General features: G+C 22.7%; 7 protein-coding genes across 7 annotated transcripts; 4 read left to right on the top strand and 3 right to left on the bottom strand. All coding sequences in view use genetic code 6, as the record gives it.

The window, feature by feature from the left end:
* Window positions 1–21: 21 nt before the first annotated feature.
* Window positions 22–315, bottom strand: TTHERM_00338330 (hypothetical protein; the record flags this gene model as incomplete). The annotated part of the gene is made up of 1 exon (XM_001017597.3): window positions 22–315. The coding sequence occupies one exon, from the start codon at window positions 313–315 to the stop codon at window positions 22–24; it is 294 nt and encodes a 97-aa protein (XP_001017597.1).
* An 803-nt stretch (window positions 316–1,118) lies between these two features.
* On the bottom strand, window positions 1,119–1,553 carry TTHERM_00338320 (transmembrane protein, putative; the record flags this gene model as incomplete). Its single annotated transcript, XM_001017596.3, has 2 exons — window positions 1,119–1,260; window positions 1,345–1,553. The coding sequence occupies 2 exons, from the start codon at window positions 1,551–1,553 to the stop codon at window positions 1,119–1,121; spliced, it is 351 nt and encodes a 116-aa protein (XP_001017596.1).
* Window positions 1,554–2,299: 746 nt separating this feature from the next.
* On the bottom strand, window positions 2,300–3,981 carry TTHERM_00338310 (hypothetical protein; the record flags this gene model as incomplete). The annotated part of the gene is made up of 4 exons (XM_001017595.2): window positions 3,331–3,981; window positions 3,169–3,271; window positions 2,869–3,107; window positions 2,300–2,818 (listed from the first exon to the last, which is right to left on the bottom strand). The coding sequence occupies exons 1-4, from the start codon at window positions 3,862–3,864 to the stop codon at window positions 2,300–2,302; spliced, it is 1,395 nt and encodes a 464-aa protein (XP_001017595.1). The 5' UTR covers window positions 3,865–3,981.
* A 725-nt stretch (window positions 3,982–4,706) lies between these two features.
* On the top strand, window positions 4,707–5,543 carry TTHERM_00338300 (Ydr279p family (RNase H2 complex component) protein; the record flags this gene model as incomplete). The annotated part of the gene is made up of 1 exon (XM_001017594.3): window positions 4,707–5,543. One exon carries the CDS (start codon window positions 4,707–4,709, stop codon window positions 5,541–5,543), a length of 837 nt encoding a protein of 278 aa, XP_001017594.2.
* A 493-nt stretch (window positions 5,544–6,036) lies between these two features.
* Window positions 6,037–9,832, top strand: TTHERM_00338290 (NLI interacting factor-like phosphatase; the record flags this gene model as incomplete). Its single annotated transcript, XM_001017593.3, has 7 exons — window positions 6,037–6,176; window positions 6,232–6,414; window positions 6,470–6,559; window positions 6,608–6,869; window positions 6,923–7,042; window positions 7,095–7,244; window positions 7,295–9,832. Exons 1-7 carry the CDS (start codon window positions 6,124–6,126, stop codon window positions 9,830–9,832), a joined length of 3,396 nt encoding a protein of 1,131 aa, XP_001017593.1. The 5' UTR covers window positions 6,037–6,123.
* Window positions 9,833–10,399: 567 nt separating this feature from the next.
* TTHERM_00338280 (SURF1 family protein) lies at window positions 10,400–12,449 on the top strand (the record flags this gene model as incomplete). Its single annotated transcript, XM_001017592.2, has 3 exons — window positions 10,400–11,179; window positions 11,267–11,312; window positions 12,067–12,449. The coding sequence occupies 3 exons, from the start codon at window positions 10,400–10,402 to the stop codon at window positions 12,447–12,449; spliced, it is 1,209 nt and encodes a 402-aa protein (XP_001017592.2).
* Window positions 12,450–13,660: 1,211 nt separating this feature from the next.
* On the top strand, window positions 13,661–16,624 carry TTHERM_00338270 (hypothetical protein; the record flags this gene model as incomplete). Its single annotated transcript, XM_001017591.2, has 4 exons — window positions 13,661–13,864; window positions 13,917–14,472; window positions 14,545–16,418; window positions 16,469–16,624. The coding sequence occupies exons 1-4, from the start codon at window positions 13,769–13,771 to the stop codon at window positions 16,622–16,624; spliced, it is 2,682 nt and encodes an 893-aa protein (XP_001017591.2). The 5' UTR covers window positions 13,661–13,768.
* Window positions 16,625–17,081: the final 457 nt, after the last annotated feature.

Below are 17,081 nucleotides of genomic sequence, written 5' to 3'. Positions count from 1 at the left end.
TGCTAGTAGTTATTGATTTAATCAGCAAATAAAAGCATGAACTGGAACAGTGCACCACTTTGATCCCCAACTACTCTTACAATAGTCAGAACTTTTACAACAGGCCTTTGAAAGAACACCACAAGGAGATCCTCCAATTTTTTTGCATTATGTTTAACAAGCATCACTTGCAAATTGATCTTTAGCTCTAGCTGAAAAATCTAACTTTGTTTCAAGGAAAGAAACAGCTGAAGTTTATTCAGTCTCAGCAACGACTAGGACGCAATTGAGAACAAACAATGCAAGAACTAACTTAGAATATAATTTAAAATTCATTTTTGTTTTTTATTTTTTTTCAAAACGATAATATATTGGTATTTCTTTAGATTAAATTACAAAAAACAATTATGTTTTCTTTTCTTATTCAAAACGGTTTTTATAGTGTGTTCTTCTCAGAAAGCTTTTGATCCGTTTTTATATTGAGAAAATTTGAGCTCAATTGTTTGAAAATTAAAGTAGAATATCAAATAAATAATATTTTCACTAAAAAAATGCTAAAGCAAAAATTAATCAATAAGTTTTAATGGAATTGTATAAAAAATTGTTTTATTGTTATATGTATTATTTTAAAGTAATACTTTCATTTTAAATTAATTAACTTTAAAATCTTTGATTAAAAAAATATTTTTTCAAATAATTTCTAAATATTTAAAAAAATAATAAATTTTTTATTTTAAAATTTAAAATGGTTTTTTAAAATTAGATAGAATATTTCTAAATTATAAAAGCTTAAATACAAAGATTATATATGATTGATTGATTGATTGATTGATGAGAGTATAGATTAGGATGAATATACTTTCTCTTTATTTGTATATATGTATATATGTATGGTGATAACTATGCAATGAATAATAAATAAATTATTTATTATTTATTTTTATTTCAACTTTACTTTAATGCATTATTTTTATTTTGAGTTTTGTAAATAAAAAGTAGTGTGAGTATATGAAGCAATTATTTATTTATTGGTTTTAGTAGTATGAAATAATTTCTATCATATGTAACAGAAAAACATAAACATTCAACTTTTTATTTATAATCCTCTAATGAGAAAATTATTTTAAAGAGAAATAGCTTCAAATCTTTTTGTCATCTTCGTCTTCACAGAAGAAACCAGTAACTTTTTGCTTGCAAGTATCGAACCAGGAACCCTTTTTGCAATTATCTTCACCAACACAGCAAACTTGATACTTTTGACCGCAGTTGTATCCCTTAACACTATTTTATAAATAAAGAATATAAATATATTTATGATTGCAATATAATTTGCTATTTAAATTGTTTAAGTTTATAAATTATTACCCTCCGACTTCAGTGGATTTGCATTTTTCAATACACTTTGTGTTCTTGGGGGAGAACATGTTAATCTTAACGTTGTTGTCTCTGAAGTTGTGGGACTTCTTGAATAAGACAGTTTCAGAAGATTCGTGGGAAGCGTAGATGGCAACACCGAGAACGAGGACGAGTAACAAGGGGATACCGACAACAGCTAAAATTTACTTAACTTTCATTTTTAGGAAATGATAATTTCTTTTTATTTTTATAATTTTTTAGAATTTGAAATTATTATAAGATAATTGTTAAACAATTGATCTAATTTATATATACTAACTATTCTGCAATAATCTTAATTAAAATTTATTGATTCAAATGTTAGTTTTCTAAAATATTAAATTGATCTTTCAAACTAATCAATTAATTTATTAATCAATCAATCAAATAGTTAGTTAGTTAGTTAGTTATTTATATTTGAAAATAAAATTTTTTGATTTTTTTTCAGATATATTATAGATGAATTTTTTTCCCCTAATGTGTACATAAATACATATAGAGTCTATTTGAATTTATTAGAAAGTACAACTTAACTATCAAATAAATTTATGAAATAAATTCATAATATCTTTTTTTTTGAGTGATATATCTACAAATAAAATAACAAATAAGAATGAGTTTATATTTTCTTAATGAAGTCAATCTTATACTTATTTAACTCCTTCTCATAAATATCTACTCTTCATGTGATTTTTTTGTTTCAAAATTACTCATAAAATGAAACTCTTTTTTTTATAAATATTTATTTATTTACGTTTGGGTGTAAATAAAAATTTAGCTTCTGTAAATTTTATTACTCCCGGTATTATTTAATACAAACACCGAATATACTATAATAATCTATCAAAATTGTTACAAAAGAAAACAAGAAGATAAGATTTATAACAAATTTAACTAAATTATCCATGAAAAAAATTTTAATTAGTCAATTAAAGAGAGTGTCATCCATTTTGATTGTAAGAACAGGCCTATTCAAGCATGGGTTCATTTTAATTAGATTCGAAAGTAAATCTAAATTTAATCTACCAACGTACTTTTCTGATTGTCTAGACGGGGTTGTTGATGTATTTTATCTATCTTCCTTTTTTTATTAATTTAGATACTTTTAAGAAGACTATAAATTTTCTTCGTTCTAGCTTTAAGATACCCGAAAAGATTTCTACTTTTAATTTAAAACTTAAGATTATGAAAGAGGAGATTTCGATTACTCTTAATCCTTTCTTTTCGATTACTAATATATATTTTCTTTAGCACTTTGTTAGAATTACGAATTTAAATTCTTAGCCTGTAAGGTATTTCTCTACTAATCGTCAATTTAATATTATTTTTAGCTATAAATTGACTTTTAATTTTCTTCTCTCATATATAAATCTTGCTACTCATTTACTTTTAAGGGAGATTTCCCTTTTTTTTTCAAAATATCTGAAATAGATTCCATTTTGGCCTATTTAAAAATTAAAAATTACCATTAAAAATCAATAAAATATTTTTTACCTGATTTCTTAATCTAAGCTGAACTATTTCATCATCAAGGCCCTTTGTACAATCCTCTGCAGTTAATTATTTCTTTGCAAATGTTAATTTACTTTTTTAATCATCATCTTCTTCACTCAATTATTCTGATATAGCATGCATTTAAAAATCATCATACAAAGAAGCCCCCAATTTATGAGAAACATCTGTTGATTTTCTTTATTTCTGTGAAGAATTAAAAACATTTTTATCTAAATCACCTTTTATTAATTAATAATTTAAATTTAGTACAAATTTCCATTTGTTAATTTAACAGTTTACTTTCTTCTGCTCTTCCAAATGTAGCAGCAGCTTATTCTTAATTGTTATTAGCTTGTTAATTCATTTATTTTTTCTCTAGCTATATAGCTATTTATTCGCTGAGCTTTTTAATAAAAATAAATTTCAAAATTAAGTTGGTTGGGTTTAATTTTTATTAGGTACCTCATTTTCTAGTTCCATTTTTTTTGTTCTTAAATCATTAACAGAAGTATTTGCTTCATTTAAATTTGATGTTAAATCAGTTACTTAACTTTCAAGCTTTTATATTTTTAGAATTAAATTTTCAATTAATTCGCTGTCAAGCCCGGTTCCTAGGTTATTTTCATTTATTTTTTATATATATTTTTAAACCTTAAGCCTTTCATTATCATTCATATCCTAACTATTTTGCATATTAGCTTTGCTTTTATTTACTTAATTATCAGAAGGCTGGTTGTTTTATAATTTTAAAGAACTTCTTTATTATTGTTAATTTTTATCATTCTAAGATCTCTAGTTTTGCTTATTCAGATAATATACACTATTTGGGTTAGCAGGAATATAATTAGTGTCTTTATTAGATTAATTACCAACAACGCTATTTCTTTAACTATGATTAACATCTTGAGTACTCAAAGATATTTTGTACTATGAACTATTTTAGATTTGGTTTTACAACCTTATTTTCTGCAGCATCTCAGTTGGATTGAAAGACATTTTAATTCTCTTTAACACAATATTTTAAAATAGAGATTTCTAGTTTTATATTCTATACAAACAAAAAGCTGACTAGCTTTGGTAATTATTAATTATTAAAGATTTAACAAAAATTAAATTTTTAACAGCTAAATAATTAAAAATGAATTTTTAATCATAATTCTAAGCTTAAAAACAATAAACAATTAATTAAAAAAAATAATTTAAAAAAATTACTAAAAAAAATATTTTTTAAAAGCATTTTATAATTAAACAAATATGAAATTTATTTGTTTTCATATGAAAAAATAAAATAAAATTACGAAGATAATTTTTGTGATGTTATTAATTAAACAAAAGTATAAAATTTGAATGCTTGAGAAATGAATTTGTTTATTATTATTCTTGAATTTTCTCCTTTTGATGATGAGAGAATAAATAAATAAATTTATTATTAGCTATTTTATATTCTTTTTTTGTTTAATTATTCATTTCCTACAAATTAAACTTAATTTATTGAAAATTTAAAAATAATTTATTGAATTATTTATAAATTATTTTTTGAGTATTATAAAATCACAAAATTTCAAAAAAAAGTGCATTTTGCGGTTGTTTGTTTACGGTCGTGCTACTAATTTTGCGGGAAAAAGAAATTAATTTGTTAAATATATTTGTAAAATTGATTTATATATATACTATTTGATTTTTTTATAAGTTTTTGCAATTTTAATAAATTACTAAGCAAAAAACACACAATTAATTCTAATTTATATTCAAAATATTTAAGATTTATCAGAATGAAAAGCAATTAACATCATAAATGCGTTTTAGGATTGAGCAATTCAAAAGTTTTTTAAAAGGAAATGTCAAAATTTTAATATTTTGAATTACCAAACCCAAATAGTGTAGATAAATTTAAAAGAAAGTTTTTAGCACATACTGAAGATAAAGAAACTATTTTAGAAATTACAGAAGTACAATCTGATACATCAATGTTTATTGGCTAAAATATTGTCTCAAATGGATCTTTTCTAAATTTTAATTAAATAGATCCTCTCTTGTTAGCTATTCCTTTTTTAAATGCATCTCGTGGTATTGTAAATGATGAAAAGAAAGGCTTTTTTAAACAAATAGACGAGATATTTAAAGCAGATGATAATTCTTTGAAGGAATCAATGTAGATTCTTTAGTCTAATAAAAGAATATTCAGAAATCTAAAGAAAATATGCGAATTTTAATCACATGATCCAGATGAAAAATTAGATTTCTTCCGTTTAGACAATTAAAAGTTAAAATCTTATTTGGATCAAAAAATATCAAAAGCACAGGAACTTTTTGAAAAGAACGAACAATACTTTTAATTTTAAAAATTATCTACTAAAGAGAAAATTAGTGATTCTCTGTATTTTGGCATTGAATATGTCTTTAGCTATTTGCCTACTTAATTGTTCAATCAATTAGTTTTAGAAACAAGACAAATTTCAATTGATGATTTCTAAAGCTTTAAAAAAACCAGAGAACCAGCTCCTAAATATGATTTTTACGATAATTAAAATGAAAATTAATTTTAGCAAACTAACGACTTAGCAAAGTAAAAGTCTAAATAAGTTACACCATCAAAGCCTTCAACTACAGATAAAAAGAATTTAGAAGCAGCTAAAAATACAAAAAGCATTGCATCATTTTTCTAAAAGAAATGAAAGAATTTATATTATTTAATTTTATAATTTATAGAAAATCTATCTATCAATTTATCTGTAAAAATTAAAATTAATTTTTTTGAGTAAATTAACTTATTAGTTTTATAAAAAAACTCCATTAATTTATTGAAGTCTATTTTAGAATATTTTTTTTTTGAATTATTAATAAATATTTTTTTGAATTAAAAAATTTACTGTATCTTACTTAATTAATTAATCAATCAATCAATCACAGATTCAAATTTTTTGATAATCTAATTAAATGAATCTATCAATCTATCTAGCTTGGTTTTACTAAAAATATCAATCAGAACATGATTTATTGAGTGATTTACTTATTTTTTTGATTATTTATTATATATACGTTTAATTTAAATTTGAGGATGAAGTAAAATAGAGATGTTTATTTTTTAAATGAACTTTAGAATTTAAAAAATTGCATATTAAACTATAAGATTTGCTTGGTAATTAACATTCAAAATATTGGAAGCAAAATATAATAATTTATTAAAACAAAATAATAGAAAATAAAGCAAGCTAATCATTCAAATAGAAATTAATTCAGATTGAAAGTAGGTTTATGGCATCGTATAAACAAGGCCCAGTCCACAATAACTAGTACGTAAAAGCTAGGTAAAAATAACATTTTTAGGCAAATTTTAATAATCTCTTACTTATATTTATATAGAAACACCATTTTTTATCCTCTCGCTTCTGCTTAAGCTAATAACAATAATGAAAGGAGAATTTTTGAAACAAAGTTTGCTTTGAGATAGAATATTCACAACGTTAAGCCAACTATTCCAATTATTTATAGGCTTCCTAACACAACAACTTGCAAAGAACATAAAAATGTCAATCCATAATAAAAGTATATTTTCTAAAATTTATAGGATTTAAACCTACATATTTTTTTGAATGATTAGAGTTTTATAATTTCCAGGCTATTCTAATCCTACTTCTCCTAGAGTATGCACTTCAAAATAAGAAATAGATGGTAAAAAACTTTGTTAAAGGTAAATAAAGTTAAAAAAAATAGTGCCAATTTAATATTATTTAAATAGTTTAGGAAACAGCCCTGTTAAATAATAGATAGCTTAGCACAATGAAAATGAATACCTTTAGAAAAACAACACTATGATTACAAGTCTTAGTCTAAGCCCTCAAAGATAGCAATAGTAGTAATAAGAAAAAAAAATATAAACACTGATTGTTCCATTTTAATCTCCATAGAATAAAATGAAAAAAACTCTTATTCTAGACTTAGACGAAACTCTTATTCATAGCTCATAAATGAAACCAAAGAAATATGATTTAAATTTCAATGTAAATTATTCTACTTTACTGATTAATTAAATATTTTTAAAATAAATATTAAGATACAAACCTCTACTACTAAAGAAGAATTTTTTGTCAAATTTAGACCAAATGTATCGAATTTTTTGAGGATTATGGCAAATTACTATGAAGTGTTTATCTGGACAGCTAGCATAAAAGAAGTATAAAAATTTTAAATTAAAGTTAAAAAGTAATATATTTATATATTAATAGTATGCAGATGTAATAATAAATCAACTTGATCCTTCTGGTAGTTTTATTTCTTACAGACTATATAGAGATAGTTGCAGAAAGAAAGGGGATTACTACATCAAAGATTTAGCTCTTTTGAATAGAAACATGAAAGATGTCATAATAATTGATGTAATTTTTTAGAAAAGGTTTTTGTTCTAATTTTTAAAAATATTTTAAAGAATTTAAGCACCTGCTTTAACTTGCATTAAGAAAATGGTATTCAAATTTAAGATTTCACTAATGATGAAACTGACAACGAACTTGAAAAATTAACACCTTTTCTTATTTTTGCTAGTGATGTGAATGATGTCAGAGATGTCTTTAAATGGAAAATTAAATTTGAAAATTAATCTCATTTTGAGTTTAAAAACATGCAAAATTAGAATAAGATATATATTAACTAATCTAAATCAAATGAATTGACTAATTCAAATATTTAACAAATTGCTCCATATTTTATCCAAAGTAATCATTAATCTGAGGTGAATGATAGTTAACCTAACAAGTAGAGTAATTAATTCAAAGTAACTGAAAATATTTAGTAAAGATTAATATAAAAGAATCAACTAAATCAAAGTTACTAAGTAAATTAAAATAAAAATGATTAATGCGATTAAACTGAAATGGGTGAAGATTATATATATAGAAGTAGAAGATCAGTCAGCAACTCACTTGAAAATTCTTAAAACATATCTAAATGTGATCAATTTAGCAAAATTGTAAATTTAGAACACAGTTTTGGAGGAAATTAGAATAACAATGGAGATAATTAAATCAATCCAATTTTCTAAGAATTTACTTTTTCAAAGCTGAAAATAGAGGAAAGCAGGGTAGTAGAAGAAGTAATCGGTAAGAATACAGAAAGAGTTATAGAAAAAATAAACAATTCAAATAAACATGAAAGGATTCCCTTTAAATAAATTGATTGTGGCAACTAAAGTTAAATAAATTATTCACCTTAGTTTAATTTTTCATAGACTAAAAACTCTTCTCACTAAATATAAGGTTATCATCACTCATTATAGCCAACAGTATTTAAACTGATTGAATAACCTGTGTGTTAAAATTCTAATCCTCAAAGTAATAGATAAACACCCAGCTTTGAGAGAAAAAGAGATGATAATGATAATAAAGAAAATAAATCATAGTTGTAAAATGCTTTCTAAAATATTTAAAAAGGCTTGTAAGAAATAATCCAAGACTAGAAGAATTAAAAAAGCTATTAAAAATTGAATAATATTTTTATTAAACCTATTGAATAAAATAACCTGGATGTATCAAAGACAAATTAAAAACCTGTTATACTAAATTAATCTAGTTAAAATATAGATAATAATACAAGAACTAATTTTCAAAAAAGTAGATATAGTGCCTTTGAAAGTTAGGGCAATAAAGAAGAATAAGCTAATATGTTGAAAATCGATGATAACCTTAACTAAAGGTCATGTCAAATTTAAGAATAAAAAGAAATGAAAGGTCAAATTACCTAATCTTAAGTTGAAAGCTAAAAATAAAAAGAAGATTGCAACTTTCATGAATTTAACATTTATGAAGATCACCCTATTCCGAAATTCCTCTAGCTTCCAAGCAGGAAAATAGAAAAAAAGGTTGTTTTATAACAAAATGAAAAATGCGAATAAAAATAATTTACTTTCTAAGCTGCTAAGACTTAATGCGAAATGCATAAATAAGCTTAAGGATTGAGTGTTAAAGAAAATAAAAATGAAATTTTAGAGAGACTTTCTAATAAGCAGTAGAATAAAGAAGTACCATAAATTAAGAAAGATCTTTCAATTTAAAGTATTTCTATTGAATTCAGACGACACACTCTTGACACCATATAATCAAATAAAAATAACAATTAAAGTAACTTAGAAGATTAATAAAAAAGTCAATAATCTAAATATCCAAAAATATTTGATCAAAATGTGCCTTAAAAAATTCCAGTGATTGGAAATCATATATAACTTTCTAAATATAAACCACTTTCCTAGTAGGAAACTTCAACTTAAGCTTAAATTTAAGTGACAGATATATAATTATTAAATACAAATAATCAGGAAAAAATGATAAAATCATTGTAATGCCAATAAGCAGGAAAAGATCATTCAGTTGACCAAAACAATACTTCTCTCTAAAACATACAGCATAATTAGCAAGAAATAATACAGCCTAAAAGACATTATAGCTAGTATGTTTCATCTAATTAAATTTTAGAAAACTAATAGCCTCAAAAATCTAACTACCAATTTATAAAATCTATATTAAAAGAAAACTAATGTAAAAATGATAAAAATAAAGAAAATTTGAAATAAAATTAAAAATAGTTAATTGATTAGTGCCCATAACAACATATACAGATATTAAAGCAAAACAAAAATGAGAATTAATCTCCTATACTCATTTAAAATAATTAATTACTATTTAATGTTAAGCCTTATTTAGTCGAGAAATAAAACACACTAGAATAAAAGACACCAAGCACTGCAAGTCATTCAAAATATAATAGCACAATAGAAGATGGATCAAGTAAAAAAGAAAAGTTATTTTAATTTTAAAATCATGTACAATCATTTGAAGAGTATACAAATTAAGGCTCAAAATTTCCTCAAGTTATTAGCTAAAAAAAAGTGTAGTTTTATAACCCTAATTAAATTAGCAATAAAAATAACAGAACCTTTGCATAATTTGAGAGTTATATTTAACAAATTTAATGAATGAATTATTATCTAAATTCTAATAAGATTAATTTATAAAATTCTGATTAATTACTATTTTATATAATATTTTTGTTGCATTTGCAAATTATATTTACTTACTTACTAATTTACTAAGTTAGCTAATTAGTTAATTTCTTAGTTTTTATATTATGTTTCATAATTTAAAAAAATAAAAAAATAAATTTCATTTATTCAAAATAATTGTTTCATATTTAGTGTGATTTTAAATTGATTTTTCAAATGAATATTTTATGAATAATTTTCTCTTTATTGATTTTTAATTGATAAAATATTTTCTTACACTTAAATATGTTTTAGTCAGCAATTTATAAAATTATTAATTTCATTGTAGCAGATATTGATAAAATAAAGTTTTGAAAAGATATTAATTTGCTTACAAAGATATGTTGATGATGAATACTAGAGCCTGCTACTTATATAGTTAATCACATAATTTATTTATTTATATATTAATTTATGATGGTTTTTATTACCTATGATTTAATAGAAAGGATAGCTTTGCTTTTTAGATAGATGCCTTTAAGTGAATTAAATAATTGAAAAATGTATGAAGGAAGATGGAAAATGGTTAACCAAATAAAATAAGATGTTTAGAATGATATTGAATTAATACTTAGATAAATGAATGAAAGAATTCATGCAATGAAGAAGAAAAAGTATAATGAATTGAAAGGAAAAATTAAATAAAAATGCATTGATTTATTGATTGATTATGCAAAACAAAAGATAGGGAAAAAAAATAAAATAAAAAAAGAAGGAAATAATATAAGACATAATAAATAAAAAAAGCTAAAGAATATTTAGAAAAAAATATTTAAGATAATTAGTACAAGAATGTTGTAAACTACTTTATCAGCTTTCAGACCTAGAGGTTCTAATGTTACCGGTAAGGTTGCTTTGGCAACTCTCGGTGCTTTAACTGGGTACGGAGCTTTCTATCACTATAATTAATACCTCAATTTATCTGCTAGATGGCAATAAATTTAAGAAAACATCGCTAAAGATCAACCTTTCGATGTTGATGGATTTGATGCTAAGGTCTATCCCTGGGTTCGTGAAAATAATGTTAATGATTGGGAATACAAATTAGTTAAAATGAGAGGATATTTCAAGGACTAGAGATTCTTCGTTAGAAGAAAAAGAGACGGTAAGGAAGGTTTTTTGGTCTTCGCTCCCTTCGTTACTGCTGTTGAAAGAGTTAACCACAGATTAAAATAAAAGGATTTACTTCCTGTTGAATACTCTGTCTTCGTTAACTTGGGTTGGGTTCCTGTTGAAAACAAGAAGGACGTTGAATTAGGTGGTGAAGTTTGTCCTCCTATGGTAATTACTACTTTTTAAAATATAATTAAATCTCTTTGAAATGCATCAAAATAATCATTTTTTAAATATCTTTTTTGAATATTATAGGATGCACCAACCGATTCAACCTTATTTGTTAATGATACTTTCACTGGTAAACAAACAAACAAATATAAATTTATATTTAAGGATTTAGTTATATGCAACATATTTCTTGTAATCGCAGATTTTATTTTAGGTTAAACCAGCATTAGGGATAATTAGTTTTTTATTTAAGAGGAGAAATATCAAATAAAGTTAATAAAATTAAGATAGCTTCATTTAATTGAATTAAATGTGCATTGTTAATTATTAGGAATCAAAAAAAAGGAATTTAATAAGATTAGGTTTGAGTAAGCAAATAATAGTGATGTATTTAATGATAGAAATTCTAGACAATTATGTTTTAAAATACGATAGAATCACCAGTTTAAGAAATATCCACTATCTTTATAGTATAAGAAATTAATTTACTTGCTATCATCAATAGTATCTTAATAATTTGTTCAAAAAAGCATGCATGGCTTAAAAAAAAACAAATAAAAGCAATTTTTTAGATGATATCACAACCTTAATATAAATTATTTGCTGGGTTTAACTCTCTTAGTAAACATCCTAAAATAAAAAGAGAATAAAAAGCTTAATAAAATATGACTGAGTGAGATAAGCAATTCGTAGTTAGTTATCGCGATTCAATTTGAATTTATTTGATAATAAAAAAGATACAAACAAACAAATAAATAAATACAGCAATTTTATTAGAATAGAGATCTTTTTCAAATTTCTACATAAATAAATTTTATTCATTTAAATCATGATAATTTTTTATTAAAAAACTATTTTAAGCAAATTTTCGTTAAAAAATATAGGATTCAACCCCGATCCTGCTAATCCTGAAGATACTGAATAAGTTACTTTAACTGAAATCACTGGTATCGTCAGAAGAGGTGAACAACAAGACATATTAGCCAGAAGAAGAAACTGGAATAAAGAAGGTATTTACAACTGGGTTGACTTAGATTACATGGGCAAGATTTTCAGATTATTTAACTTAGATGCTATCAACACTGCTTATATTGAAAGAGTCGTTCCTTCTTTCGAAGAAGGTGAAGAAGGTCTCTATCCCATCCCTGCTACTAAGGATACCTTCGAAAGACCCTTAAATACTCCTGAACGTCACTCTACTTTCTTTAACTTCTATGCTGCAACTTCTGCTCTTTCTTTTATTTCCATGCTTTTGTTAAGACGTTGAGTTTTCATCATACTCACAACAGCATAAATCAAAGATAGATAAAAATTTATCAAACATAATAAATGCTTAATAATATTCGTTTAAAGAATCATAAAAGCAAATCACTTAAATTATTTTAGAGTAATTTGTATCAGTTTCTCGTAACGGCATTCAAATGTTTAATTATCTCCACTCATTCTCACTTGATTTGTTTATTTATGATTATTAATAAATATTTTTCAAAACACCTAAATCATCTCTATATGTTTGTTCCTCATTAATCTATCCTAACTAACTAACACTCATTTATATAAAAAGATATTTAAATAATTTTCACTAAAACTAAAAATAAATAAAAATATTTATTTTTTAAATTAAAATTCAAAAAGATAAACTAGCTATTCTAAAAATAAATAAATAAATAATTCAAAAGCTTTATTTAAAACCAATAAAAAAATAAAAAATTTAACTTTAAAGTAATTCATTATTAAAAAATAGCCTAATAAATATTTTATGTGTACAATTCCAAAAAATAAAAATTAATTATTTAATAAAGAAAAGTAAATTGTTTTTGCAGATTATTAAAGGTAAAAGAATAAATAGAAAAATTAATATCTAAATATCATAATTGATTGGACTAAATAAAAAACTTAAAATATTATTTAAGCATTCTGACTACAATTTCTTCATTAAATATTATTAAAAAAGTAATAATTTTTCAAGATATATTTTTGTTCAATTATAAAATTTGTAAAAAATAAATAATTCTAATTTTTAATTAAAATTAATTATTATTTAAATTATTCAAAATAAATCTAAAAAATTAAAAATATTTAATAAATTAAAAAAATTAAATTGTTTTTTATAAAAGATAATCATAAAATTTTCATATAATTTCTTCATTCAGTTTATTTTTAAAAACTTTAATTTTAAAAGATAAAATTTGTTAATTTACAAAATGATTAGTTAAATTTTTTTTACTTAAAATGTTTTTTAATATTTGAGGTTGAAATTGTTTTAAATAAAATGTGAAATTGGAGGTTTTATTAATTTTAAGATTTAATGAAATGAACTAAATGAAGATAAATAGCTTTAAAAAATATATTTATAAAGATTATTTATTGGTTGATATTTTTGAATTGGTTAATTAACTTGCTAAATTTGTATGTTTACCATGAATTAAGAATATCAAAAATTCTATATATTAGCTAAGTAATCAAATATTATATTATTAAATCATTTTTAATAGTAAGCTGTCTAATTTTCAATAAATTCAAATAGAATTTCAAATAAATATTGATAAAAAGCTAAATTTTCATTATTTAATTATTTTGCTAGTTATGGATGTTGAGTAAACACTGAATGAGTAATTCGCGATAGAAAATAGTTAAAATTATGAATTATACTCAAAGAATGAGAAGCTTCCAAATCTAAATGTTTATATTTTTGTTTAGCATGATCATTAAAAATATTAATAAAAATTATTAGGTTAAAGAAAGTGAAGAGTTTAGAATGCATTTTTATTTTAAGCAACCTTCTCCTAGGAATAAAAAAAGAATTATTTCACCTTATGAAAGTTATAATATCACCTCTGTACTTAAAAGCATAAGCAACGAATATAATACTTATAAAAAGATAATCTAACAAGTGAATAAATAACCAAAATTTGCTATTAATTCATAAAAATTAAAATTCACTAATGCAAAATAATCAGAAGAGTTCTAAAGTTATAGGCATGAATCATTAGAAGGGTCTTTAAATAATTTATAGCATAATAATATGAACAAAATTAAAGAATATTTGAGAGTTTACAATGTGAATTCATCTAAGCTTTCTAATTCAAGGATAAATTTAGGTGCCAACAAAAGCTATAATACCCAAAATACAAAAACTAACTCTACAATTGATAGAATGTCTCAAATGCTTAATTATTAAACAAACGCATCGATTGTGTCTTAAGAAGCTGATCAAGTGTGTATTGAAAATGAATATTTTTAGCTTAGATAAAATTTTAAAATGCAAACTGAAAACGATGATATGAAAAGTAAAGAAAGGATTTAAAAATTTTTTAATTCAACAAATTCGTTAATAAATTTTTTAAAAATAATTATAATAGCACTAAACTAGAATGAGTAACAATAGGAAAATAGAAAGTACTAAGTGTCTACTGAAAATTGCTAAAAATTGAATAAATCTGAAATTTATTCAAAGCTTAGAAGTTTTTCATCAATAAACTCAAAAAATCCATCTGAATTCTAAGAAGACAATATATTCAAGACAAATAGGAGAGATGCTTAAAATAGGAATATTGAAAATAGAAAAAATACACACAAACTTAAATTTATAAATAAAGATGATGTTCTTCTTAAGAAAGAAATTTTGATTTAGAAAGATGACAGATAAACAGATTAAAGTGAAGAAAAAGTATACAATAGCTAAGAAAATAAACACATTAATCATACTACAAATTAGATTATTCACTTACCAATAATTGAACACAATAGCCATAATGAAGAGACTTAAGAAGAGAATTCGAAAAGAATAGAACATTTAAAAAAATAGGATACATTACTTGTAAATATGAACAAAAGAAACTCGTTAATAAAAACACAAGAAACTCCTAAAAATAAATATCATGAATATATTGGTGATTATAATATAGAAAGTAAATAATAAGCTTCAAAAGGAACATTTTGTGCTAGTGAAAGCAAAAAAAAGAGCATAGACTAAAAAATATCTAAAAAATAACTTAAAAATATAGAAAATCAAGTTAATGAAAATAATATCTCTTAAGAATATTAACCTAAATAAAAAAAATCTGAAGGTGATATAAGACGTTTAAGTTACGATGGTGATATAGTGCACTACTCAATTAAAAATAGTCTTTAAAAATAAATAATATAGATTGAAAAGAAAAACAATTTCATGAAAATAAACTCTAAAGATATGCCAGAAGATCCAAACAACTTTTTAGAATTTAAAGCTTAGAAAGAAATTGAAAAATAAAAAATCAAAATAAATAAGGAACAAATATTTTTGCTTGAGAAGAAAAAGGAAGAGTTTTAAAAATTGATTTAGCAATAGTAAAATTAGATTCCATAGAATAAAAGTGATAGAAAAAATGTTCACTCTTCAATGTAATATAGGTCTGAACATAGGTAAAAAAATCCAAGATAAATCTATTCAAGAATATCTGATGCTAATCTTGGAGATTAACTATCTACCAAAAACTAGTAGATTTCACCTTTATAGCAAATCAATAATATAAACAAACTTCTTGACAGTCTAGATGCTAAAAAAGAAAAACTACATGCAGATATTAATTAGCAAACCTCATCTCCAAACAAAAAAATTTCTAAATCTGATAAAAAGCAATTAAATATTCTAGATTAAAGTTAAAAAAATATTTAAAAAAAATCAAAAAAATCTAAGTAATACGAATTTTAAAAGAACGATGCTAGTATAACAACATTAAATAATGAGAAAAATGAAAATGAGATTAAAAATGAAAATAACGAAACGTTAGAACATAATTTATCTGCTTAAGCTACTAACGAAAGCAAACATCTGCAAGAGTTAAAAGAAATAAAATAATTAAGCTTTTAAGAAGAAAGTACAAATTGTGCAAAATTAAATAACAAAATAGAATCATTAGAAATAAAATAGAATTAGCCAGTTAAAAATAATATCTCAAATGAGGACTCTCCTAATAAATTTTAACCATAAAAAAACAGATAAGACAATTAATTTTAACTAGAAAATAAATCAATATGCAGTATTTAAAATGATAGTGCTAATGCTTAATAAAAATAAGCAAATAATAGTGTAATAACAGAAAAATAATTATTTACTCAATAATACGAAAGGAGAGTACTGAAAGATAGAAACAAAAATTAAAAATCCTATTCTGTAAGATAATCTCAAGAAGAGTGCTTAAATTAAGAAAACTTAAAATAAATCAGAAGACAGCAAAAATTTCAATAAATAATGGTAAAATATTAAATTAGCTATCAAAAATTTATACTAGTAATTAAAAATAGGAGTATGATACTTAAAAGAAGTTCACAGAAATATCTAAAATCATAGATAGGATGACAAAAAGTAGAGATTATAAATTTAAGAAGAGTAAAGACAAGGATTTTAAAGGAAAGTAAGTCACATTTTAGCTTACAGAGAGTTAGCTCAACAGTGACTGACTGGTTAAAAGATTGAATATATATTTTATTTATTTATGTTTGAAATTGCATATATTTAAACTAAATTAGAATAAAGCTATTTGATTTATAAAAAATACTTTATCGAAAATTTTGCAAATAATAAATAATTTATACTTAATTTAATTTATACAAAATTGATAAATATCTAAATTAGAACAATTTGATATTTTTATATATTGAAAATAAAACGTTTATTTTTAAATTTTATAAATAAATAGGAGAATAAGTAATAAGATTATAAAAAAATTATTATTGAGAAAAAGATGGAGTTAATAGAATTGACTAAATCATTAATTTTTTTTTGCACATAATTCAAGTTGATTTTTTTAATGCTATTTTTTCACATTTAAAAACGATGCATTAAATCGTTTTTACGAATTAAAAAGATATATTGATATATTCTTATATATTTAATGTTCTCTTATTGAGCTTTATA

This window comes from Tetrahymena thermophila (assembly GCF_000189635.1).
Source record: "Tetrahymena thermophila SB210 genomic scaffold scf_8254610, whole genome shotgun sequence".
NCBI lineage: Eukaryota > Ciliophora > Oligohymenophorea > Hymenostomatida > Tetrahymenidae > Tetrahymena > Tetrahymena thermophila.
This window is presented reverse-complemented; position numbering and strand designations above follow the sequence as displayed.